The 21,082-nt window shown below is 38.0% G+C and overlaps 1 protein-coding gene across 1 annotated transcript; it reads right to left on the reverse strand.

Annotated features, from left to right (window-relative positions):
- Positions 1 to 6,330: 6,330 nt before the first annotated feature.
- dennd11 (DENN domain containing 11) lies at positions 6,331 to 20,729 on the reverse strand. The gene is made up of 9 exons (XM_041795829.1): positions 20,160 to 20,729; positions 15,864 to 15,963; positions 15,605 to 15,763; positions 12,845 to 12,998; positions 12,631 to 12,769; positions 9,670 to 9,801; positions 9,432 to 9,582; positions 7,836 to 7,904; positions 6,331 to 7,480 (listed from the first exon to the last, which is right to left on the reverse strand). Exons 1-9 carry the CDS (start codon positions 20,476 to 20,478, stop codon positions 7,285 to 7,287), a joined length of 1,419 nt encoding a protein of 472 aa, XP_041651763.1. The 5' UTR covers positions 20,479 to 20,729; the 3' UTR covers positions 6,331 to 7,284.
- Between the last annotated feature and the right edge of the window lie 353 nt (positions 20,730 to 21,082).

Raw genomic sequence — 21,082 nt, forward strand, 5'->3', positions numbered from 1 at the left:
TGTGTAGCACAACACTTGTAATTTTTCTTCATTACAGCCGTCTTAGACAACATCTGTCAGGGGTCACACTGCAAAAACGTGCATCTTAGCAAGAGTGCTTGTCTAATTTCTAGATAAAATGTTTCCTTATATTTAATATAAAATAAAAACTTCTGACAAATCCAAACAAACATCTTATTTTAAGATGTTAAAAGCAGAAATACAGCCTGTACTTCTTCAGAGGTACACACATCTGCCAGTGCAGCTACAAAGTTATATTTTAGGTCTTTGCAATGAGATGTAGCAGTTAATTTAAATAACATTATATAAAACCCATTAATAGTTTAAAGTTTTCCATTGTACTTGTTAAAAGAAAAAGTAGGCCTACATATTTTGGCTTTTTATTATCTTAAAATAAGATTTTTATCAGGACTTGTCAGATGAGATGTGGCTTAACTATGCAAAAGGATTTTTTTAAACTAGAAAAGAGACAAACACAAAAATAAGGTCTGAATTTCTTCTAACAGGTGAAAAATCTCCTTACGGAACAAGCAAATGTAACCTATCAAAGCCTGAAAACACAAATTATAGCCAGAAAATTATCTTTTTTTGGAACTGAAATGTTTTTTTTTCACTTTCTACTGAAATCCAAAAAAATCCAAATTTCCATAATTTTTTGTATCTCATTTGATACGTTAGGTGTTGTTGGTAACTGATAATCCACTTGAGAGCAATTTTATTATTTATCAGATTGTATTCGGAAATGTTTTAGAAATGTATCAATCCTATTGATGAGATAGAGGTATCATAAAAGTATGTATCAAATATGACACAACAGGCTTTAAGGGGTTAATTTTAGTGCTGAGATGAGATGTAGCAACTAATTTAGAAGCACATCTCATTTCAAGACTCTTTAACCATTTAAATATATCTATTTTAACTTGTTAGGCTTGTAGGCCTAACTTTTTAGGCTTTTATATCTTAAAATGAGATGTTTATCTAAACTTGTCAGATGAGATGTGGCTTTAATAACTAGAAACTGGAAAAATATACAAAAAAGAGGCCTGAATTTTTTTGTAAAAAGTTAAAAAAAATATCTGCAAATGCAGCAGGAAAAATCGCACTTTAAGCAATGATATGTCAATCTGGCTGCACTAACTTTCAACTATGAAGAATGGCTTCCATCCCATTGCCACAGAGTGCCCTGCTAGCCTGCTTTTAGAACTGTATAACTTTGGCAGCGGGCTGCAGCTCTCTGATGAGACGTGCATACAGCTTTATGAGACTCATATGCCAGTCTAAGTACTGTTCAGGAGTTCAGGAGATGGAAAAGGATGGAGACAGGTGAAACTAACAACAGAAAAAAAGACTGTGAACAAGCAAAATCAGACTGAAGCACTGTTCAACAGGCTTTTACACGACAGCAAGGGCTTCATAAAGCCAAAGGCTGTAAGACTTACACCAAACTGGTTATATTGCTGTTGAGTAGTATGCACATACGGCACATGCAAACAGTAGTTTGTGCATCTTTGTGCATCATATTTGAGCAAATCTGGTAATATTACTGGAACTTGTCAGTTGGCATGGGTCTTTGGTGATGATGAGAGGAAAAAAGAAGGTAATGAGGTGGTGTATGGAGTCATTATTGTTACAAAACTTGAGTGCATTTTAACATTTCGAGAGCATGGCTTTGATTTTGGGCTCTGATTTTTTTCTGAAAACTTTCCATAAAAACCTGCTAAATTTTCTATTTGTAATCTTTAGTTGCTTGCTCAAATTTCAGTGCTTGTTGTCTTCTAATTTCAGGCTGCTTTCAGCCTGCTTCTAAATCTGACTTTAAGAATTTGATTTTTCTACGTGCATGCATACGAAACTTTTTCTGCATGCTCGATTGCACTTCTGCCTCTGTGTTTTTTGAGGAACCGGTCAATAGGAAACAGATACAGAATCGTCCAATCACGTTAGCTCTGCCCGTTGTTGCTATGCTATTGTTCAGGAGTCCCAACATTGCCCAACATAGCATGCACACACATCACATCATTAGACTTCCAAGCCCTAAAACTCCAGCCCAGGTCCTCCTACAGACTTAATTTTTGCTTTTATTAGTAGACAAATTATTCAGCTATTTATGCTGGATTCACTTTTTGCATTTTTTTCATAGATTATTAATAATCAGTGTTATAGTTTTGACTCAGATTTTTACAGTGAGTGTGTGTGTGATAGAATGTTGGGACTCTCTCAGTGAGATCAGAGCAAATGTCTCCTGGAGGACAGCATAGCAACAACGGGCAGAGCTAACATGATTGGTCCACCTGGCACCTGTTTCTGATTGGTTGGTTTATTAAGAAATTCAAGGGCAGAAGAATGTTTCGTATGTGCAAATGTGAGCAAGCAACTAAAGATTTAAGAACAAAACGGTGTATTCAGAGCACAAGCAGAGAAAGTCGAACAAGGAGGCAGTTTTGAGCACAAAGGCAGGCTTTAATGGAATGCTTGAAGAAAAATATGAGCCTGAAATCACAGGTCATGCTCTTAAAATGGTAAAATACACTCTTGAGTTTTGCATCAATAACGATGACTGTTTTTTCTTTTACCACAGTGCAGCTGCACTGACAGACCTTTGGTGGGTACCAGAGCAAGCTTTGGAAGATCAAGCACCAGAGGAGGTTATTAACCAGCTCTAAACCATCTTTTACATAACAGTCTGTTTAAGTGTGTCTCTTAAAATGCCAGTGAGGTCATTCTAACCCTGCCAGTCTTTCTGGGTGTGTGGACAGCAGTAAAGCTGTGTGCTTCCATGGCTGTAGGTGATGTATGAGAGAAGCTACCTGGTATTACTAGAATGACTAATAGAGACACTAAAAGGACAATCAGATTTTATGTAGAGGGGCCACTAACAAAGGAATAAATTGGTTTATTTGATATTTTGTGGAATGGTTGAAAATCCAGATACTCAAATATTCATGTTATGTCCCTTTCATGTGCCTTGAAATGTGGTGTGAAGGTCTAGATAAAGAGGTCTAAAGACAGAGTGTAAATTTTACTTGCTGCACTGGCAGATAATTCTTTTAATAAGACATTCTGGCTTTGTTTTTGGCTTAGATCAGGTTTAATGAGATATTTTGAAACTGGACACTTGCTAAGATTCGAGTTTTTGCAGTGCAAATCAAAGTGGAGCTCAGCCTTACAAACCATCAGTAGTGCTCATTCTGAAAGTCATATCACAAAAGTGCGAGTAAAAAAAGTGAATTAAAAAGATGTACAAAAAAAAGAGTTGGTATTTAAGCTTGCATGTTTGAGAACGACTCAATCCAAATTGATGGGAGGCGAGCATTGGCCTCATGTGTTCCAACATGGAACAAATTACCTCTCTGATTGGCAATGTGATGGAGCAACGGAACCAGCCCTGCCAGGCAAACTGAAAAGACACAGTTGGCCCGTCAGCGGAGCTGGATTCGCTCAATGGGGCCGCGATGAAAAGGCGGAGAGAAGCCCTCGGCTGGAACGAATGGGGGCCCTCTCAGGGGCCAACACCAGATCCCCAACACACACAAAGAGATCTTTGTCAAGGACACGAACGGACAGAGAGGATCTCTTTGACGCTGATCAACAAATAAACTACAAACGGCTCCGTCGGGGACTCGTCCTCACACAGGAGCACAGAGGGTTTGAAATAAACGCTTCAGCTGGTCGACCAGCGTCTGGTTCAAGTAAAAAAAAAAGAAACAACAACAATGAAAGCCTGCACTTGCAGACTTAGAGTCATTAATGTAGTCTTTAAAAAAGCTACGGTCAAGCATGATCACTGTGTGCAACAAGAAATGGTCCAGTGTTTTACAAAGTGCAGCATTCATGAGAAGTTAGTGATAGAGTCACATTCACTGACAGCAGAAGAACCTCAGCATATGGCGGTGACACGGATAGAAGAACGCCGTCCATCACACAGAAACACCATCAGATCCAGTTTGTGTTGAAGGTGCATAAATTAACAGCTCGTCCTTCATTCTACAACCTCAGCTTCATTATTACCATTACCCATTCTCTTTATAAAAATGCTCATTAATAAATATCCTCACTTTTCTTTATCAAACAGCTCCACGCTTTGGAAGCTCATTTTAGCAAGTAATGAAAGAAAATATAAGAAAGGAAAGCATCAATGAAGAATGACCGAAGGAAATATACTGAGTCAGATAAATTAAAGTCATGATCATAATAAAGACTTTTTATCTAATATGATCAACTTTTATCTTTTAATTATGATTTACAACTGAACACTAATGGCTCGTCTCAAAATTTTGACTTTTTCCTCTCTGTTTCTATTTTCTCCCATAATTCTAACATTTTATCCAATAAATCAAAATTTAAATCTCTTAGTTTTGACTTTTACTCCATTATTGTGGCTTTCATTGACCTTTTAACTCCATCATTTCAACTTTCTCCTCATAATTTTGAATCAAATTACATGATTACATTTTTCTCACAGCAATTTCAAGTTTTTTTCATACATTTTAGAATACATTTAAAAATATAAGACCGTGAGTCATTGTTCTAAGATAGGAAGTCTATTGTGAGGACATTTCTTCATTTATGGGATTGAAAAAAGTCAGATGATAATCTTTGGTCCCCAGATTTCACTAGCCTATGTTATAGTCAATTTTTACCTCCGCCAAGGACGTTATGTGATTGGCAGGGTTTGTTAGATTGTAAGCAACATAACTCAAATAGTCATGGATGGATTTGATTAAATTTTCAGGATATATCAGAAATGGCAGAAGGAAGAACTGATTAGATTTTGGGACTGATCCGGATCACCGTCTGGATCCAGGAATTTTTTGAAGGATTCTTTACTATTGGGAGATAGGGCTAACGGCGGAGGTCTGCACTCTCCAAGCGCTTTTCTAGTTTATTGTTTACTTTTTAATTTTTTTTCCTCATAATTTTGCCTGAATTTTTGAATTCCCTCTCTGATAATTTCATTTTTTTCCTCATGAATTTGTCTTTTTATCTCATATTGAGCTTTTGTCAGAATCTTTCTTATCCAGTAGTGATTACTTTTTTCTAACTTGAAATTTCATTTCTCATACTGATTGCAATTTTTTTTTCATAATCATGGTATTTGGATCCTTATTTTCATTTTTTAACCCATAGTTGTGCTTTTTCCAAAGATTCTGACTTTTTTATGTCTTATTTTTTGTTTCTATCTCATAAATTCATTCCTATCTCATAATTAAGACTCTTTATTACATTATTGTGTTTTTTTTTCTTTAAATTCTCTTTAATACTTTTAAATCTAAATATGGCTTTTATGTCCTTATTTCCAAGTCCCCTACTACTTGTACTCATGGTTTTGAGCTTTATATTCTCATTAGGGATGGGCAATTAATCAAAAATGTAGATTCAATTGCAATATGTCCTGCTGCAATTTTCAAATTGCAAAAGGTGCAAAATTTCTTTGAAATGAAAAATGTGTTAAAATACCACTTAAATGAAATTTTTATGCAGTACAGAAATGTTCCACTCATCATGCAAACATCTGTCATTTTTTTTAGAATTGTTTGCAAAAAATATATATATATTTTTAATTTTTCTAAGTTTTTCTGAACCAAAATGAGAATGACATGAGAATAATCATTCCTTTCAATCCAACAATTCATACTGCATTTGCAATATGAGTCAAAATAACTGCAATTAAATATTTCTCCAAAATTATTCAGCCCTAGTTTAATCTATTTTATGTCGCGGTGGTTAGAATATAAAGGGACTTAGTTGAAAATACATAAGATGTGGAAAAATAATTGCACATTAAATTGCCGTCGCAATATTGGAAAAAATAATCACAGATTATTTTCCCAAATCGTTCAGCCATAATCCTCATAATTGAAGTTTAGTGTCCTATTTTTCAAACTTTTGATAACATATTTTGGACTTTTTAATCTTATAAATATGGTTTTCATATCATCATTTATTTTATTTTAATCCTGTAGTCGATTGAGCCTTTCTGCACAGAGTTTGCATTTCTCCCTATGTAGGTACTCTGGCCTTGCCTCACAGACCAAAAACATGCTCACTAGGTTAAATGGTGGGTCTAAATTGCCCATAGGTGTGAGTGTGAGCGTGCCTGGTTGTTTGTTTTGATAGATAGAAAATCCCAAGGTCAAAACTGTCTTCCACAAATAGGATTTTTTATCTAATAACAATGACTTTTATTACATAATAATGGATTTTTATCTTACAATTGTGATTTTTCTTCTATTTTCCATAGTTACAACCTCATATATATATATATATATATATATATATATATATATATATATATATATATATACTGACTTACTTTTTGTCTCATAAGTTTTACTTTTTATAGCATAATTGAGGCTTTTATATCATAATTTCCATTTTTAATCCCATAGTTAAACCTTTTCACAAATTTTGTCTTTTCATTTTATTACATGATTATCTAAATTCCATAGCTGCAACCTTTTTTCCCTGATGATGACTTTTTCTGCAGTAATTTCAACTTTTTATTCCTAATAAACTCTTTTTCATCAATGCTTAGCTCTCCTATAGATTCCTGTTTTACTGGCAGAAATTGGCTTCCACAGGATGCTCTTATTCACCCATGAAGAAAAAGCTGCTGATGATTTCAAATAAACATTTACAGACCTCTATTGCTTCTTTTTCCTTTTGGAAAGGTGAGTAAAGCATTTAATTTCCAGACTCCCTCAGTACTATCCATGTTGTTGTAGGATTTTTTTGCACATTATGAAGGCTAGAATCTGCTAAAAAAGGGTTTTAAAGCACTGACGTTCATTTCCAGCAGTAGAAACTCACCAACATAACATGACTGTTTTCTTCAGAGTGTCACCAAAGCTGCAGGAGGGAGAATGTTTGTGTGACGTCTTCACTGTGATCGGTGCAGAGAAGAACAGACAATCATAATCCAGAATAAGGTGGTTTATCCAGTGCTTCAGCAGTCAAAAAAAGCACAACTAGTGAACAAAGATTTCTGAAACATGATGAAGGACGTGGACGGTTATAAGAGCACGCCGCTGCCCCGGGCTCTGTCTCATAGGCGAGTGTTCATCAGCCACTGTGGGACGTGTGCACCAACATTAGTGTCCGTGTCGTCCACGCTGAGTGGAAACAGTCTCCACCGGTCACTAGAGACACACAGAAAGAAAACAGACACCCACGGGGTCCCAGGGTGGAGGCAGTGTCTTCAGTGTCTCAATGTGAGGGAGGGAGTGGGAGTGGGCCTAGAAGGCACAAATAACCCGTGTTCACTCAGGCTGAGGGGGGGGGAATTCAGGGGCAGCAGAGAGTGTCTATGACCAGCGTGACGTCGATGCCGTACACCTCCAGCAGGTCGAGCAGGAAGGAGCGGTCGGCCTGGGGGTCCAGCCCCATGGCGCTCATGTGCTCCTCGGTCAGCGTGGGATCAGCGCTCCCTGCAACCTCTGATAGGGTCTGGAAGATCCGGTTGTTCAGCTCCATGAAGAATCTGAAAGCATGGGAGAAAAGAGCGCTGTCATGCTGCTGTCCACCACGTCATATTATAAAGGAAAATCAACATAGCAGCCCCGAGAATGTTCTCTAGATGTACTCTGAGGCCAATATAAACTTGTCTTAAAATGGTAAAATATGCCTCCTTAAAAACTAGCAGAATTACATGGAGCAAATTTAGCAGCCTAGCTTCTGTGTCTGCAAATCCTAGTTCTTAACAGAAGGACCTAGAACTGTGGCTACTTCATACTTACTATCCACAAGTGCCTTATACAACCTCACTTAAGAGGTAATAACAGAAAGATCTATCCTTTTAAACAAAGTGTCTGTGAATAAACTTTTCAAGGACTCACAGGATGAAGAGATCCTCTTCATTTGAAGTGCAGTCTCCATCCACCTCCTGAGAGTACAGCAGCATTTGCCTGGAAACAAAAATTAAACATCTGTCATTATGAGGTCTGAAAAAGGGGATCCAGGGGAGCATTTGTTTTGATGGTCCTCTTCATCATCTCTAAAACAGAATCTCATGAGCATATAATATTTTAGAGTCCCTTCAGGATATCATAGCCTTCTCTGTGACTACTGTGGTCAAAAAATGCATGTCTGCAGCTTTTTAAAAACTTGCAGTGCAAAGTGCAATGTTAAAGATAAAAGCTACCTATTAGAAAAGCTAAAAAAGTGAAGGAAGAATCTGAAACTAAGAAAAACTGGAAGATTTATGGTATTAATCTGAAAATCATTTCTGAGATTAATGCTATTATTTGTATTTTCTCGGGTTTTGTATTGACATAAAGACTTTTACAAGACACAGGAGGATTGCTATTTCATTGTTAAAACACTCTTTGAGGTCAGAGGCTCTGCACATTTGTAACAAAGCCTCTGATTGGTTGGTGCATTTGGAAGAAAAAGCCTCTAATTGGTCAATGGGCTCCTTTTATACATCTACACAATAAGGGTAGGAATTAAAGGGATCAGTATGATGAGTATCAATTCATGCATAAATTAGATTAAGTAAACCAGGGGCGTCAAAGTCAATCCCAGCAGGGGCCAGATTCTGGATATAGGTCTAATCTGAGAGCCTAACAGGGTCAAGATTTAACTGAATTCTGTCAACCTCCTTTTCACCAGTAATAAATTATAAAACTGCTGATAAATCATTTGGAAATTCAACAAAGTAAAAATGATAAGTTTAAAGGCTCAAATCTGAGATAAAAATTCCAATTTGTTAGTTCATAGATCAGAACACAATATAAAAAATAGAAAAATAATACTTTTAAAGAGCGAACATACAAGGAGAAAGTTGAAATCATAAGTTTGAAAGGTGAAAATATGAGATAGAATTTGAAATCATGGGTTTAAAAGTCAAAATATGACTAAAAATTTTAAATTGTGAGTCTGCTTGGTCCAAATATTGGATTAAAAATAAAAAAATTATGAGTTGAAAAATGTCAAAATAGGAGCTAGAATTCAAAATGATGACTTAGACAGTTAAAAAATATCACTTAAATTCAAAATTGGGAATCTAAAAGGTCAAAATATGATATAATTATTAATTCAAAATGTCCAAAAATAAGAAAAAAATGAAATCATGTTTTTAAAAGTCAAAATATGGGATTAAAAAGCCAAAGTAAGGAGTTGAAACAGTCAAAATATGACTTAAAATTTAAAATTTGGAATCTAAAAGATAAAAATATGACATCTAAAGTCCAAATTCACACAAATTATACAGATTTTAATGGCTGAACAGGGATATTTTAAATAATCATGTTGTAGTTTACATTATTGTACTGGAGGAAAGCTGCAGACCTCATACTAGTTGGCCAGTTATAATACAAATATGATATGATGTTGTGGGCCAGATATAATCATTCCACAGGCCAGATTTGGCCCAAGGGCCTTGAGTTTGACACAGTGAAGTAAACAGCTGATCAAAATGTGAAGCAGCGTACCTCTGTTCGCTCAGCTTCCTGTACTTCTCCTTATCTGCCGCATTCACTCGCAGCAGCGACTGCAGGTGGGTTTTGTGAGTTTTCACGTTCTGGTTATCAACGTAAACGTCGTACAGATTCTTCTTCTCCTCAAAAATCTTCTCTGTGGTGCCTTAAAGAGGACAGAAGCATGTCCACACATACGTTTACACAACTTTAAATCTATGAATCCTAAAGTGTGCAGTAAAGCTTCACTCACAGGCCACGTATGAAAGCTCCGTCTCCAGGGCACCGATGTCGGCGATGTTGATGTAGAAGAAAGGCCGTAATTCAGGCACCGTGATGCCGACTCCAGGTAAGGAGACATTCGCCAGGCAGCAACAGCAATACACTGAAGAAACATGAAAATATATGTTCATTTATAATCTTTTCTAATAAATTATAGACTTAAAGACAACACAGGCTGATCAGAGCATCCTGGTTTGTTTCTGCATATCAATAAAGTCAGAATCTCTGCTGTGCTCAGAGACTCAAAAGAACAGCAGTCAATGCAGTTAATAAGTTGCACTTTTGTTCAAACCCACTGCAGAGTGTTTTATGATTATTTTAAGACATCAAAGCAAATAAAGATGCTGCAGAACATTAATTTTTATTGTAGATTAAAATATACAGCAAATGAAAGACTTTATATTATTGCCCATATTTGTTTTATAATTCTGTTCCATTGTCAGTCCTGCTGTGTTCAGTTTACAATGATGTTTCACTGTTTTTAATCCATTTAGACCAGACGCAGCTTTTACGCCTTTAAGACCAGGTGAGTCATCCACGCATTCTAGATGATATCACAGTTTTAAAGATTCGTGACTGAAGAATTGCATTTTACTAAAATACACACGTAGAAAGTAGATGTGAAATAAAAACGTTTTGGCTTTAGCCTCCACAAGGAAACCTGATGGATGAAAAGGTGTTTATATTTCTGTGTGTCAAAATCAGAATGTTGGAATTAAGTAGCTGTAAACAGGCTGAGAAGCATGTGTGACTGAATTTTAGTTCAGACTTTTAGAAAGTTTTTCACCACTTCAGAGGCTCGGTTAATTTTAAGCAGGGCAAATGAGGGAGTCTGTGATGTACGTGAGCCCTAAATTACTCATCCCGTCCTAGCATTACTACAGTCGCCAGTGAATTTTTGACATGGAATGGATTTTTTGCAGCATTGTCATCACTGGTTGAAATGCACATGTTGCAAAGTAAAAGTACCGAGTGCATTTTACCATTGTATTGCAAAAATGGATCTACAGTTTTACTTGGCAGATAAAGCTCTGCTCAAAAGATGCTCCCTGGGTTAGTCAAGCAGCATGATTGACTACCCCAGGGAGCATATACATTTATGAAAATACATTCTGAATACAATAAAATTAGTTCAAAAGCAATTAATCCATTGTAGCATACATCTGAATATGAGGGTGCAACAGCTTTATGCTATGAAGGAGGAGGCTGGGGCGGAGGAGGTGAAGCTTTGCCAGCAGCAGCAAAGTGGCGCATTATCATAAATGCAAGAAGGGATTCGTAAGAAGTACATCATATTTAAATACACCGCTGTGTTGAGAGAAAGAGCTGTGATTGGCTATGGGAGCTAGGAGGCGATAATTGGGATCAGCTGTCAGTCAGCTGATCACAGCTGGGCATATGACTACCGTTTCCTGTATGAACTAATGCTAGGCTTCAAAGTGTCTGAGATTTTGTATGGATAAAGGGTCTATATATGATGCATTTATATTTAGTTCTGTTTACTTTATTGCTTTATATACATTTAGAGGGAGATGAGTAAAAGTTGAATGTGAAAAGGGTGGGTGCGATAAGTGAAGGCTTCAGCCTACAACTTTTCTGTCCTGTTTTGTTATTTCTTTATGTTGATCTTTTGGTGTTAATGAGGAAATAGCATTAACTAAATGTTTGGGTTTTTTTTCACTTGACCAGTGTCATTGAGTTTGTATGTTTATAGTGGCCAAACCAAACTAAACTAAAATCTAGGCTTCATTCTGTTGATTGCCCTTCCAGCCTTGATGGCAGGTGGGCTATTAAAAGCAACATAGTAGAGTTATTTATGGCAGGAAACAATGTAAATTTAAACTTCAGCCTCATCTGCTCTGATAAAGACAGGCAGCTACGCTCTGACCACAGTGCACTATAATGTCAGGGTGAAGGCTAATTGCTGGAGTGGTTGCATATTTGTTACTTGAAATCGGCACAACAGGAACTAACATCTTTACCTGCTGAATGTGTTTTTAAACCAAGCTCTCACTTGTCTTTAACCCTGGATGATAAAAAGAAGCAGGCTGTGGCTTTGTCTCTCTCAAAGCAGTGGCTGTTACTCCCTGCTCTTTGCTATCGTCACAACTTCAGTGATATATCCAACCAGTGAGATATTTTATTCTGGCTGAATTCATCACAATAAAAGCCCCCGCTTCACATTATCACTGAAGAACTTTATTTTGAGTGTATTAAGAAGCCATACTACACACCAATCATAGAAGAATTAAATATTAGGAATATCTGAGGTCTCTGAATGCAAGATGAGAGACTTTCTATCTCTCAACTCTATGCGAGTCATGGCATGTTTCTCTGGTGGATTAAACATAGATCTGCCAGGTCCTGCAGAGCAGACAGACAAGTCCTCCGATCAGGTTGGAGCAGTTTTTAAATTTGAGAGAGTATCGTCTTTCCTTTGAGCGGACATGGCTTGAAAACATTCAGATGACACGCCCAGAGCATCCTAGAGCCGATACTACTGTCTCATTTTTTTTATATATATACTCAGAGACGTCATAAAACAAACCTTAAATACAGATTTTTTTTTAATCACTTTACAGGGATTTCAAAGTTAAGCAGTGATACCATTGATTTCTGATGACCTGAGTGAGGAAAGTGACAGGGGCAACAACAATAACTTGGACAATAAGGGCAAAATAGAAAGAATGATCCGGATTATGACGTTACCTGCTGGCCTAATCTCTAAAAATCTGAGTTATCTTTCCCATGAATTTAAGACTTAATCCTCTCACACTTCTGGAGTTATATTTCTTGCAAATTTATGATGTTGTGATCTCAAAAACTTTGAGTTTTTTCCTTGAAATTTTCATGCTCTGCAGGTTTTTTGCATTCCTATGTTTTTGTATTTATCTATAATAAAATCACTGAAGCTTTATTGAGCATGCCTCACCTCTGTAGCAGACCACGCCTACAGGCGGAGGGGAGAAGATGAGGATCCGTTTCCGAAGAAGAGCAAACTTCCACAGCACCATGATCTGCTCCCCGAAGAACTGGATGAACTGAGACATGCAGCCGGCGGGGTGGGTGATCTGCAGGGAGGAAATAAAGAGTCACACACTGCCGAGGAAACATGCTTTCCTCCCTAATATGGGCGCTTCTCACACCTTCATTTCTGGGTGCATGCAGCGGTTGATGGTGGTGACGCTCCACGTCGGGCAGGCGGTGACCAGACCGTTTCCTGCAGGAGGGAGCACGGCCTTCTTATCGTCATAGAACGCCTCCAGAGGAGAGTACTGGCCGGGACACTGCAGCTGATGTCTGCAACAGAAAACATGAGAGGACAGTGTTAGGTACGACTCATCGAAGTCTTATCAGATTTCTATAACTGAGCACATAAAGCAAGCCAACGTGTGCTTAAACAAATCATATTAATAAGTGCAAACGTTGCTCTCCTTGCACTCTGACTCTTTTTATAAAAACATGTAAAATGTGTGGATGGATGCTTGTTCGCCTGGGGCTTCTGTAGTTTTATAATACTGCCTAACTTTTTCATTTTAACACCAATGGATTCATCTTCTTTCAACTGTAAACAACCACATTAGCATAGATGGACTGTAGGTTTATTTTAAATTAATTCAGACAGCAACCTGAGCCATCTGTGCATGTAACCCGATCATATTTTATACATAGTCAATGAGGAGACGAGCTTTTCAATGCAGGTCTGCAGCAGCAGAGGAGCAGAGAGGCTGTCAAGGCTGCTTCCTCCTCCATGTGTACACTTCAAACATAAAACTGCAAGTAAACGTGCTGCTGAGGCTGGGGCTCCGAGTTCATGTTTAATAAATGAGAAAACAATTTAACAAAGCAGAAAGAGAGGCAAGGAGGCAGGAAAATAAGGAGAAACCTGCAACAAGGTTGTGACATTACCAGAATTTTAAGGTAGATGTAGAACTAGTAAAAATCAAACCATAAAGAGGTCTGGTTCAGTAGCATGGCAATGAAAATATAAGTCCAAGGTTCCCCACATCAAAATATCTTCAACCAATGACCATCTAACACTGCAGGTAAAGAGTAAAACGACCCCTTGGCACAGGCAAAACCCAAAGACGTAACTGGAGCACACAAGCTGCTTCATGCAATTTAATAAGGTGCAAATGATGGACGGTTTGATGTGCACTGACACGCTTTTTGTGTCGAAAACGGTCGAAACATTTTCATCTGCTCCTTATAGAGCTCAACAGTACCCGCCCATTTCACAGCGTCTCTGGTTCTGGAAGTAAAATATGTCAAATGTAAATAAAAACTGAATGTAATGATTTTAAAATCTCAAACCCATGCTTCATTCATAATAGAATATAAACAGCATATCAGCTGGATGGTCCCTCTCCTCTTTAGTACACAGGACACAGCATCTGTGGTTTCCAAAAAAGTTTCATTTTTGATTAAAGTGACCACAGAACAGTTTTCCATTTTTCCTCAGTCCATTTTAAATGAGCTTTGGTCCAGAGAAAACAGAAGAGTTTCTGGATCCTGTTCACATATGGCTTCTTCTCTCCATAAACCAGCTTTAACTATCATTTTTCCTGCAGGCCCCAGGATCACCAAGATCCATTACTCACATTCAGTCTGGTCCCTTGCTCTCAGAGGTTTCTCCAGATTCTATGAATCTTTGGATGATATAATGAACTGTAGATGGTAGGAGATTTGAAGTCTTTGAATTTTACATAGATGAACATTTTTCTGAAACTGTTCCACAATTTCTAGACTAAGTTTCTCTTAGATTGGTGAACCTCTGCCCATCTTTACTTCTGAAAGACTCTGCCTCTCTAAAATGTTCCTTCTATACCCTGTCATGTTACTGATCATCTCTAGAGCAAATTCTAGAGATAAAATGAGATACGGCCCACATTAAAACATAAAGCCTGTACTTAACTGTATTGTACTTCTTGTTTTCAGCACAAGGCGGTGCTACCATGTTAAATCTGTAAACAAACATTTTGACAACGAGATATCTTTGTCGAGCCATTTAGGCAGTCGCTAAGCATGTATTGACTGGATTAGTCTTACTAACTTTAAAATCCTCATGGCAAGGAATATGAAAGTGGCCACACCGTTCTAATTTATATCTGTATGTGGCCCTCTGTGGAAAAGGTTTGGACAAAAAAATATATTTCAAAAATATTTTTAGACAGATATACTGTTAAAAACAAACAAAAATAATAGTAAGTATTAATGTTTTGATTATCAAATGTAGTATCATGGTAGTTCTCTGTAATTAGGTGGTATTTTACCAAGATATTTCTTTAAAAAAGATGACAATTTCAATAATGGTATCATTTTAAGTTGCTTGATAATTCCCAGGTAATTTCTTTATTTTGGCCCAGTAAATTAAAGCAAGTCCTATAATTTTCAAGTGATTTTAGGGTTAGGGTTAAGAAGTCAGGGTTAGAGTAAAATACAATCTAATGACCAGAGAACTGCCGCAATATTACAAGGAATTACTCGATAATCAATAAATTATTACACAGTAAATACTAACACAACATCGCCAGGCTATTATTTGGTGATATGGCCACTTATTACAACATAATTGCCATCTTATTCATGAGAAATTACTAGATAATTAGAATTATTATTAGGTAAGTAAGGCTCACTTAAATAAAGTGTTATTAATCTGTTATGTAATAGCGGTATTTCCTTTGCAGCAGGAAACACTGCAGAAGAAGTCCAAAGTTCTTTAAAGCCTTGATTCTGTTTGACTCATATCATTAAAATGGCTTGGAAATTTCTGACTAATTTAAGCACAAACACAGCTTAGTGGGGGATAAAAATTAAGGGTATAAGAGTAGAAGACTTAAATTATACAGAAGGAGGAAAAAAAGACTGAAATAAAAAAACACACAACCCAAACGGGGATGTCTTACCGGACTTGGTTCTCCAGGAAGTGCATGTAGCGGTAGAGCACAGTGTAGGAGGGCGACAGGATCCCCACCGACTTCATCCGGGCTCCTCGCTCCAGCTCGCTCTCCACAGGCATGTTCGCAAAGCAGGCCAGCCCAAAGTAACAGCCTTTACGGAAATATCTAGCCAAGGGCAAAACAGAGACGAGGAGTAAACACGGAGAAAGATTTCCAGCAGGGATTGAAGAGACTGGTTTTCTAACGTGTTCCTGGCTCTACATACATGAAGTCGTTCGTGATCCGGTGGGAACCGCTCGCCATCGATTTGAATTCAACTCCGTCTAGGTTGATGTCGTGAGGCAGACACCACTCCACCATGTTCCCTGCAGTTCAAACACAAGTAAAAGAAATGACTTCCTACTGTCTACTTTCATTGGTTGCACTTCCTCTTCTTCTGAGTCATGTGGAGTCAGGAGGTCAGAGATGGAGAGAAGCACTGACTCAGCCACTGTAAACACCCTTATAGTGACCTCCTCTTTACATGAAGACAAGTGTTCACATCCCTGCAGGCTTTCAGTCTTTTTATGGGTTGGTGATAGTATGTGGTAGTAAACTATACAGACAAGAGTACAGAGAAAGTGCCAAAGCATTCAGACAGGTGACTGAATCGTCATAATATGCAAGAAAAAAATTGTAAAAAAAAAGTGTATGAGTTTGCCTGCAGGAAATCACTCAATGATGGGAGCCCTGGAACTCCACTTTTGTCCCACAACACCGTCTTAATTGTACAAATAAATTGGGATCATTTGGGTGGAACAGGCACATACTGAGGGGAGGCCCAGCTCCTCACCACTTATCCAAACATTGCCAACATATTTGTGCAGCTTAGAGAGTGAACAGGAGCTTGCCTGCAATTTTTAATCATTAAAACCAGTTAATTACTCATTATTGGGACTTTTATGTTTGTCACTTTGGAATCAATATCATGTGATTTTTACTAAATATCTAATGTTTCTTTAAATACACTGGAAACGTTTGGAAAAACAGCAGGAATTGGCGAGGGATGAGGGAAAACTTTTCCACTCCTTTTTCTAAATGTTGCAGACACATTTTTGTAATTTCAACAGTGCACAAGAGAGTGCCTGCAATTCTTCATCATTTAAAATACTATTTAAAGAGGACATATTTTACCCTTTCAAGACAGGTTTATATTGTCTCAGAGGTCCCCAAAACATGCCTGTGCTGAAAAAACACTCCAGTATGGGATTTTTGCATGTCTGAAAACACCTCTGTTTCAGTCCTGCTCAGAGCTGTTGTTGTGTCTGTGGCTTTAAATGTAACTGAGCTGACTCCACCCCTGACCACGCCCCTTTCAGGAAATGGATGTGGCTCTCCTGAGAAGGATCAGGAGAGGAGGGCGGAACTTTCTTCCAAGCGGGGAGGGCCAACCGAATCTGGGGGTGGGGCTAACTCCCCACATGACATCATGAGGGGAAAATCTGAGAACGGCTTGTTTCAGCACACATTTTCAGAAAGATGGAGGAAGAGAGGCGGCGGGTGGATTTTCTTGGTACTTGAGGGAATTGTGGACAGAACAGGGGCACATATTTTGGTAAGAAAAGCCTGAAAAGTGTATTTTGCATAATATGTTCCCTTTTAACAATATTAGGTGTGTAAGACTTTTATTTATTTTAGATGCTGTGGTACCAAACATGTATTAATACCATTTGGTTTTTACCACTAAAAATGCTCTCGAATTAGATGAAATAAATCATGATTTCCCGTTCAGACTTAACATTTACAACAGGTTATCTTGTGGCCAATAAGCACCTAACTGTTAGTGGTTCTTATCTCTTTACTGAGCATTAGGCTGTCATTTTTTACATCCCTTCAAAATAAACCATATAAGATGATATTGCTCCTGTATCTTGTTTGGAAGAGTAGTAATTCATTTTAAAAACTTGATAGATTGTCCGGTCCTAGCAGCAGCTCATTTGGACGGTTCGTCTCATTTCAGTACCTTTGACAGGTGAAATTTGACATTATTTGCTTATTACAAGAAACTCTGGTCTATTTTTGGCTTTGTGTGTCTAGATGTTTATTTGTATATGTGAGGGCAGTACAGCTTATAAGTGCAATGAGTAATTTTTAATCAGCTAAACTACTACTTGCTTACATTTGAGTTTCTGCAGAGTGCATCTAATGATAAAAACTCAGACATGCACAGCAAAAATTCAAGTCTTAGCATGTGTACGCTGTCTGAGTCCTTGCCAAAAATATCTCATGACATCTATTATGAGCCGCATTGACCTCACAAGTCCAGATAAAAGTAGGAAATATAAAAGCCAAGAAATAAGGCATGAATACAAAGTGTGTGGTCTTGATTCTACCTGTAACTTATCTGTAAATGTAAAAAAGATGAATGAATGATTATTGGTAGCTCATAGCTGACAATATTTGGAATTAACATGCATTTATTATGATGTACAAAAAAACAAACTTAATGCAGCAAAGGTAAAATTGCATGATTAAACAATAGTAGAAAATAAGCAAATTAGCTCTAGCTCTATCAGTACGAGAAATGGCACAGAGCAGCATAGAAGGGAAACAGGAGGTGATGCCATACGCTCACTGTGTCGGTGTTGATTGGCTGATACAAAGCCAAAGTGCCGTACATTTATGATAAATTAATTATATAGATAATCAGTCAGATAAAATGCTGATACGATAATCGACCAAATGCCAAATATTGGCCTTGATAGTCATCCAGACAGACCCCTATTCCAAAGCATCAATATTGAGAAAACTCTTGTTTATTTGGGCTGCAGATGGACCAGACCAGCAGTGAGGTCCCACCTGATTCATGGGAGCTATTCTTCCAAGAGGGCGGTGCAGGTTCCCATCCAACCTGTGGCTCCTTTTCCACTGTCTCCCTGATTTCCTACACATCCACTATCCTGTCTCCTCCAAATAAAGGTAAAAAGCCAGAAAACATCTTTACAGTTCATATTTACCACAAAAGAATCCTGCACTTACATACCCTCACTGTGGATTGTTAGTCAGCGTTAATCAGCTTCTGCTGCAACCCTGTTAGTTATAATTTAGGAAAGATTTTCTCATTTAATCAGCATAAACTATATCAATACAAATAATATAATCTTACATACATCTGGTTTGAAAATTGATTGATCTGTCTTCAAAATTTGATCCATATCACAGCCCTAGTGGTAACTTATTAGGGCAGTACAGAATTTTTCTTAGAACAAGACATTCAGGCCTTGAAAGAACATGTTTACCTGCGCATATAAAAGAAAGGCAGGTTATATAAATGTAGTGAGAAAATCTGACAAGATATCGGCCACAAATCTTAAAAATCATGCAGCCTTTTTCCCTCAGCACAGGCCAGTCTAATTCAGCTGGTAATGAAACTGACATTTGAAGATAACAGGCCATCATAGGATGATGCTCCTAACGCAGACAGAAGGTTGGACAGCTTGGGTATTCAGATCATGATGAAGGATTACCCCTCATCAATAAGGCCTGATTCATCACCGCTCAACGTTCCCAGTGCCTACTGGTGAGGATAACAAATTCAAAGCAAAAGCTAAGGCCTGGATTCCTTGTAATAAGTAGGAAATAGCTCATTTTACTGGCTGAGTGCCTTAATAATTGAATATGCTGTCCAAATTTGTCTAATTTTAAGGCATTTAAATGAATTCTGCTTGCTGCACAGGTGGCAAAAAGAAGGAAAGTCCCAAAAGACATATAAAACCTAAAAAGTGCTTAGTAATCTTGTTGCAAAGAATGATACGGTGAATTGGAATCATTAATAATAGGCCATTTAATTCTAAAATAGTTGCTGCATCCTTTTCAAAGACACTTAAATACATTTTAATGCTGTTTGGAAAATAATTCTACTCTACAAAAGCATCTTAGGCGTTCTTTTTTCTTATTATGGCTCCTAATAGGATGTGTATCTGGACTTATAAGAGTAATGAGACATTTCCAGACTAGTAATCAGACAAAATCACTTGAGTGTGCCCTAAAATCATACACCTTTCCTGTTCAACATCATCTAATTTGGCTCATTTCGAAGAATTTAAATAAATTCAGCTGCTGCATGGGTGGATCCCTAAACACATAATACCTTTGAACAGTTAGTAATCTGAATGCAGAGAATGATCATAGATGATTTAGAGTACGTAAAATCAGTAAATTAAGTCTAAAATGGTTGCTGCATCTCAACTAAAGACACTTAAATACGTTCTAATGCTGCAGTGGCATATATCTTTACTCTTTACCCGTACCTTAGGTGTTATTTTTCTTATTACGTCCTCCACAAGGATGTTTATCTGGACTTCTAAGATATTGTTGACAGGAAATTAGACGTAAATACTTGAGTGTGGCCTAAAATCATACACCCTTTCCCCTTTAACATCATCTTATTTGGCTCATTTGGCAGATGAGACACCCAGAGCCAGCATCATATGATGATCATCCCAGGAAACGTCGTCTCAGAATTTGTTGACATGAAATGAACGGTCGTATCATGGCTCCCTTTTATGGCTCGATAGCTCACCTGATCTGGTATCAAAGGTGACAACAAACACAGCCACGATCTGGTCCTTCTCCTCCCACTGGCCCTTCACGGAGAGGCCGTTAAACGGAACATCACGCTCCGTACCGGGAGCTGTCACATTCCCCGCCGGGCTGCAGCTGATGGCGGCCGTGCTGTTCCCGTTACTGCTCCACCCAGCTCCAGCCGCGGAGCCTGCAGGAGTCCCTCTGCCGGCGGGCTGCGAACTTCTCTCGGCCGGGGCGTCGGTCTGCGGCGGCGGGGCCGGCTGGTTGGTCTCCTCCCAGTCCAGCAGCGGGGCTCGGTCGGACTTCTTCACCATGGTGCTGCTGCCTCGATGAGGGAGAGAAATATCCGAAAAACAGACCGATTTCCTGGTGAATCTAGCGGACTAGTGACGGCGCTGGATCCGGATCATGTTTCCTGCTCTCTGGGTGTTTTCTGTGTATTTGTAAGCGTGTCACATCCACGAAGGGACTACTTTCCCTCCGCCTCTATCTATGTTTTCATGACGTCACGGACTTCCGTCCTCGTGTCTTTATTACTTTTTAATACAATGACCTAATTTTTGGTTTGGGGCCATTTATATTATGAATAAAAAATCTCCTTTAGCGTTTTGTGTCTTTTTATTACCGTTTAATGATCATAAAATCAAAATTGGTTCTACTCTGCATGTGGCGTCGTGTCGTGGCGTTGGGGTGGCAGTTTTTGTAATTCTTCTTATGAATTTAAATTTAAAAGTGTAAATATGAAACCTTTGTGTAATACTGAGAATGTTGCATTTATCCGTTAAGGCGAAATAAGGGATTTATTATTTTTCCAAAAGGAATGGTCAAAACTGGCATGGTATTTAGGGCCACATTTTTCTTACTGACTTATTTGTTTATTTTTATATAGACAGCTTATTTTATAAATGGGAAAACCGC

This window comes from Cheilinus undulatus, linkage group 9 (genome assembly GCF_018320785.1).
Source record: "Cheilinus undulatus linkage group 9, ASM1832078v1, whole genome shotgun sequence".
Taxonomy (NCBI): Eukaryota; Metazoa; Chordata; class Actinopteri; order Labriformes; family Labridae; genus Cheilinus; species Cheilinus undulatus.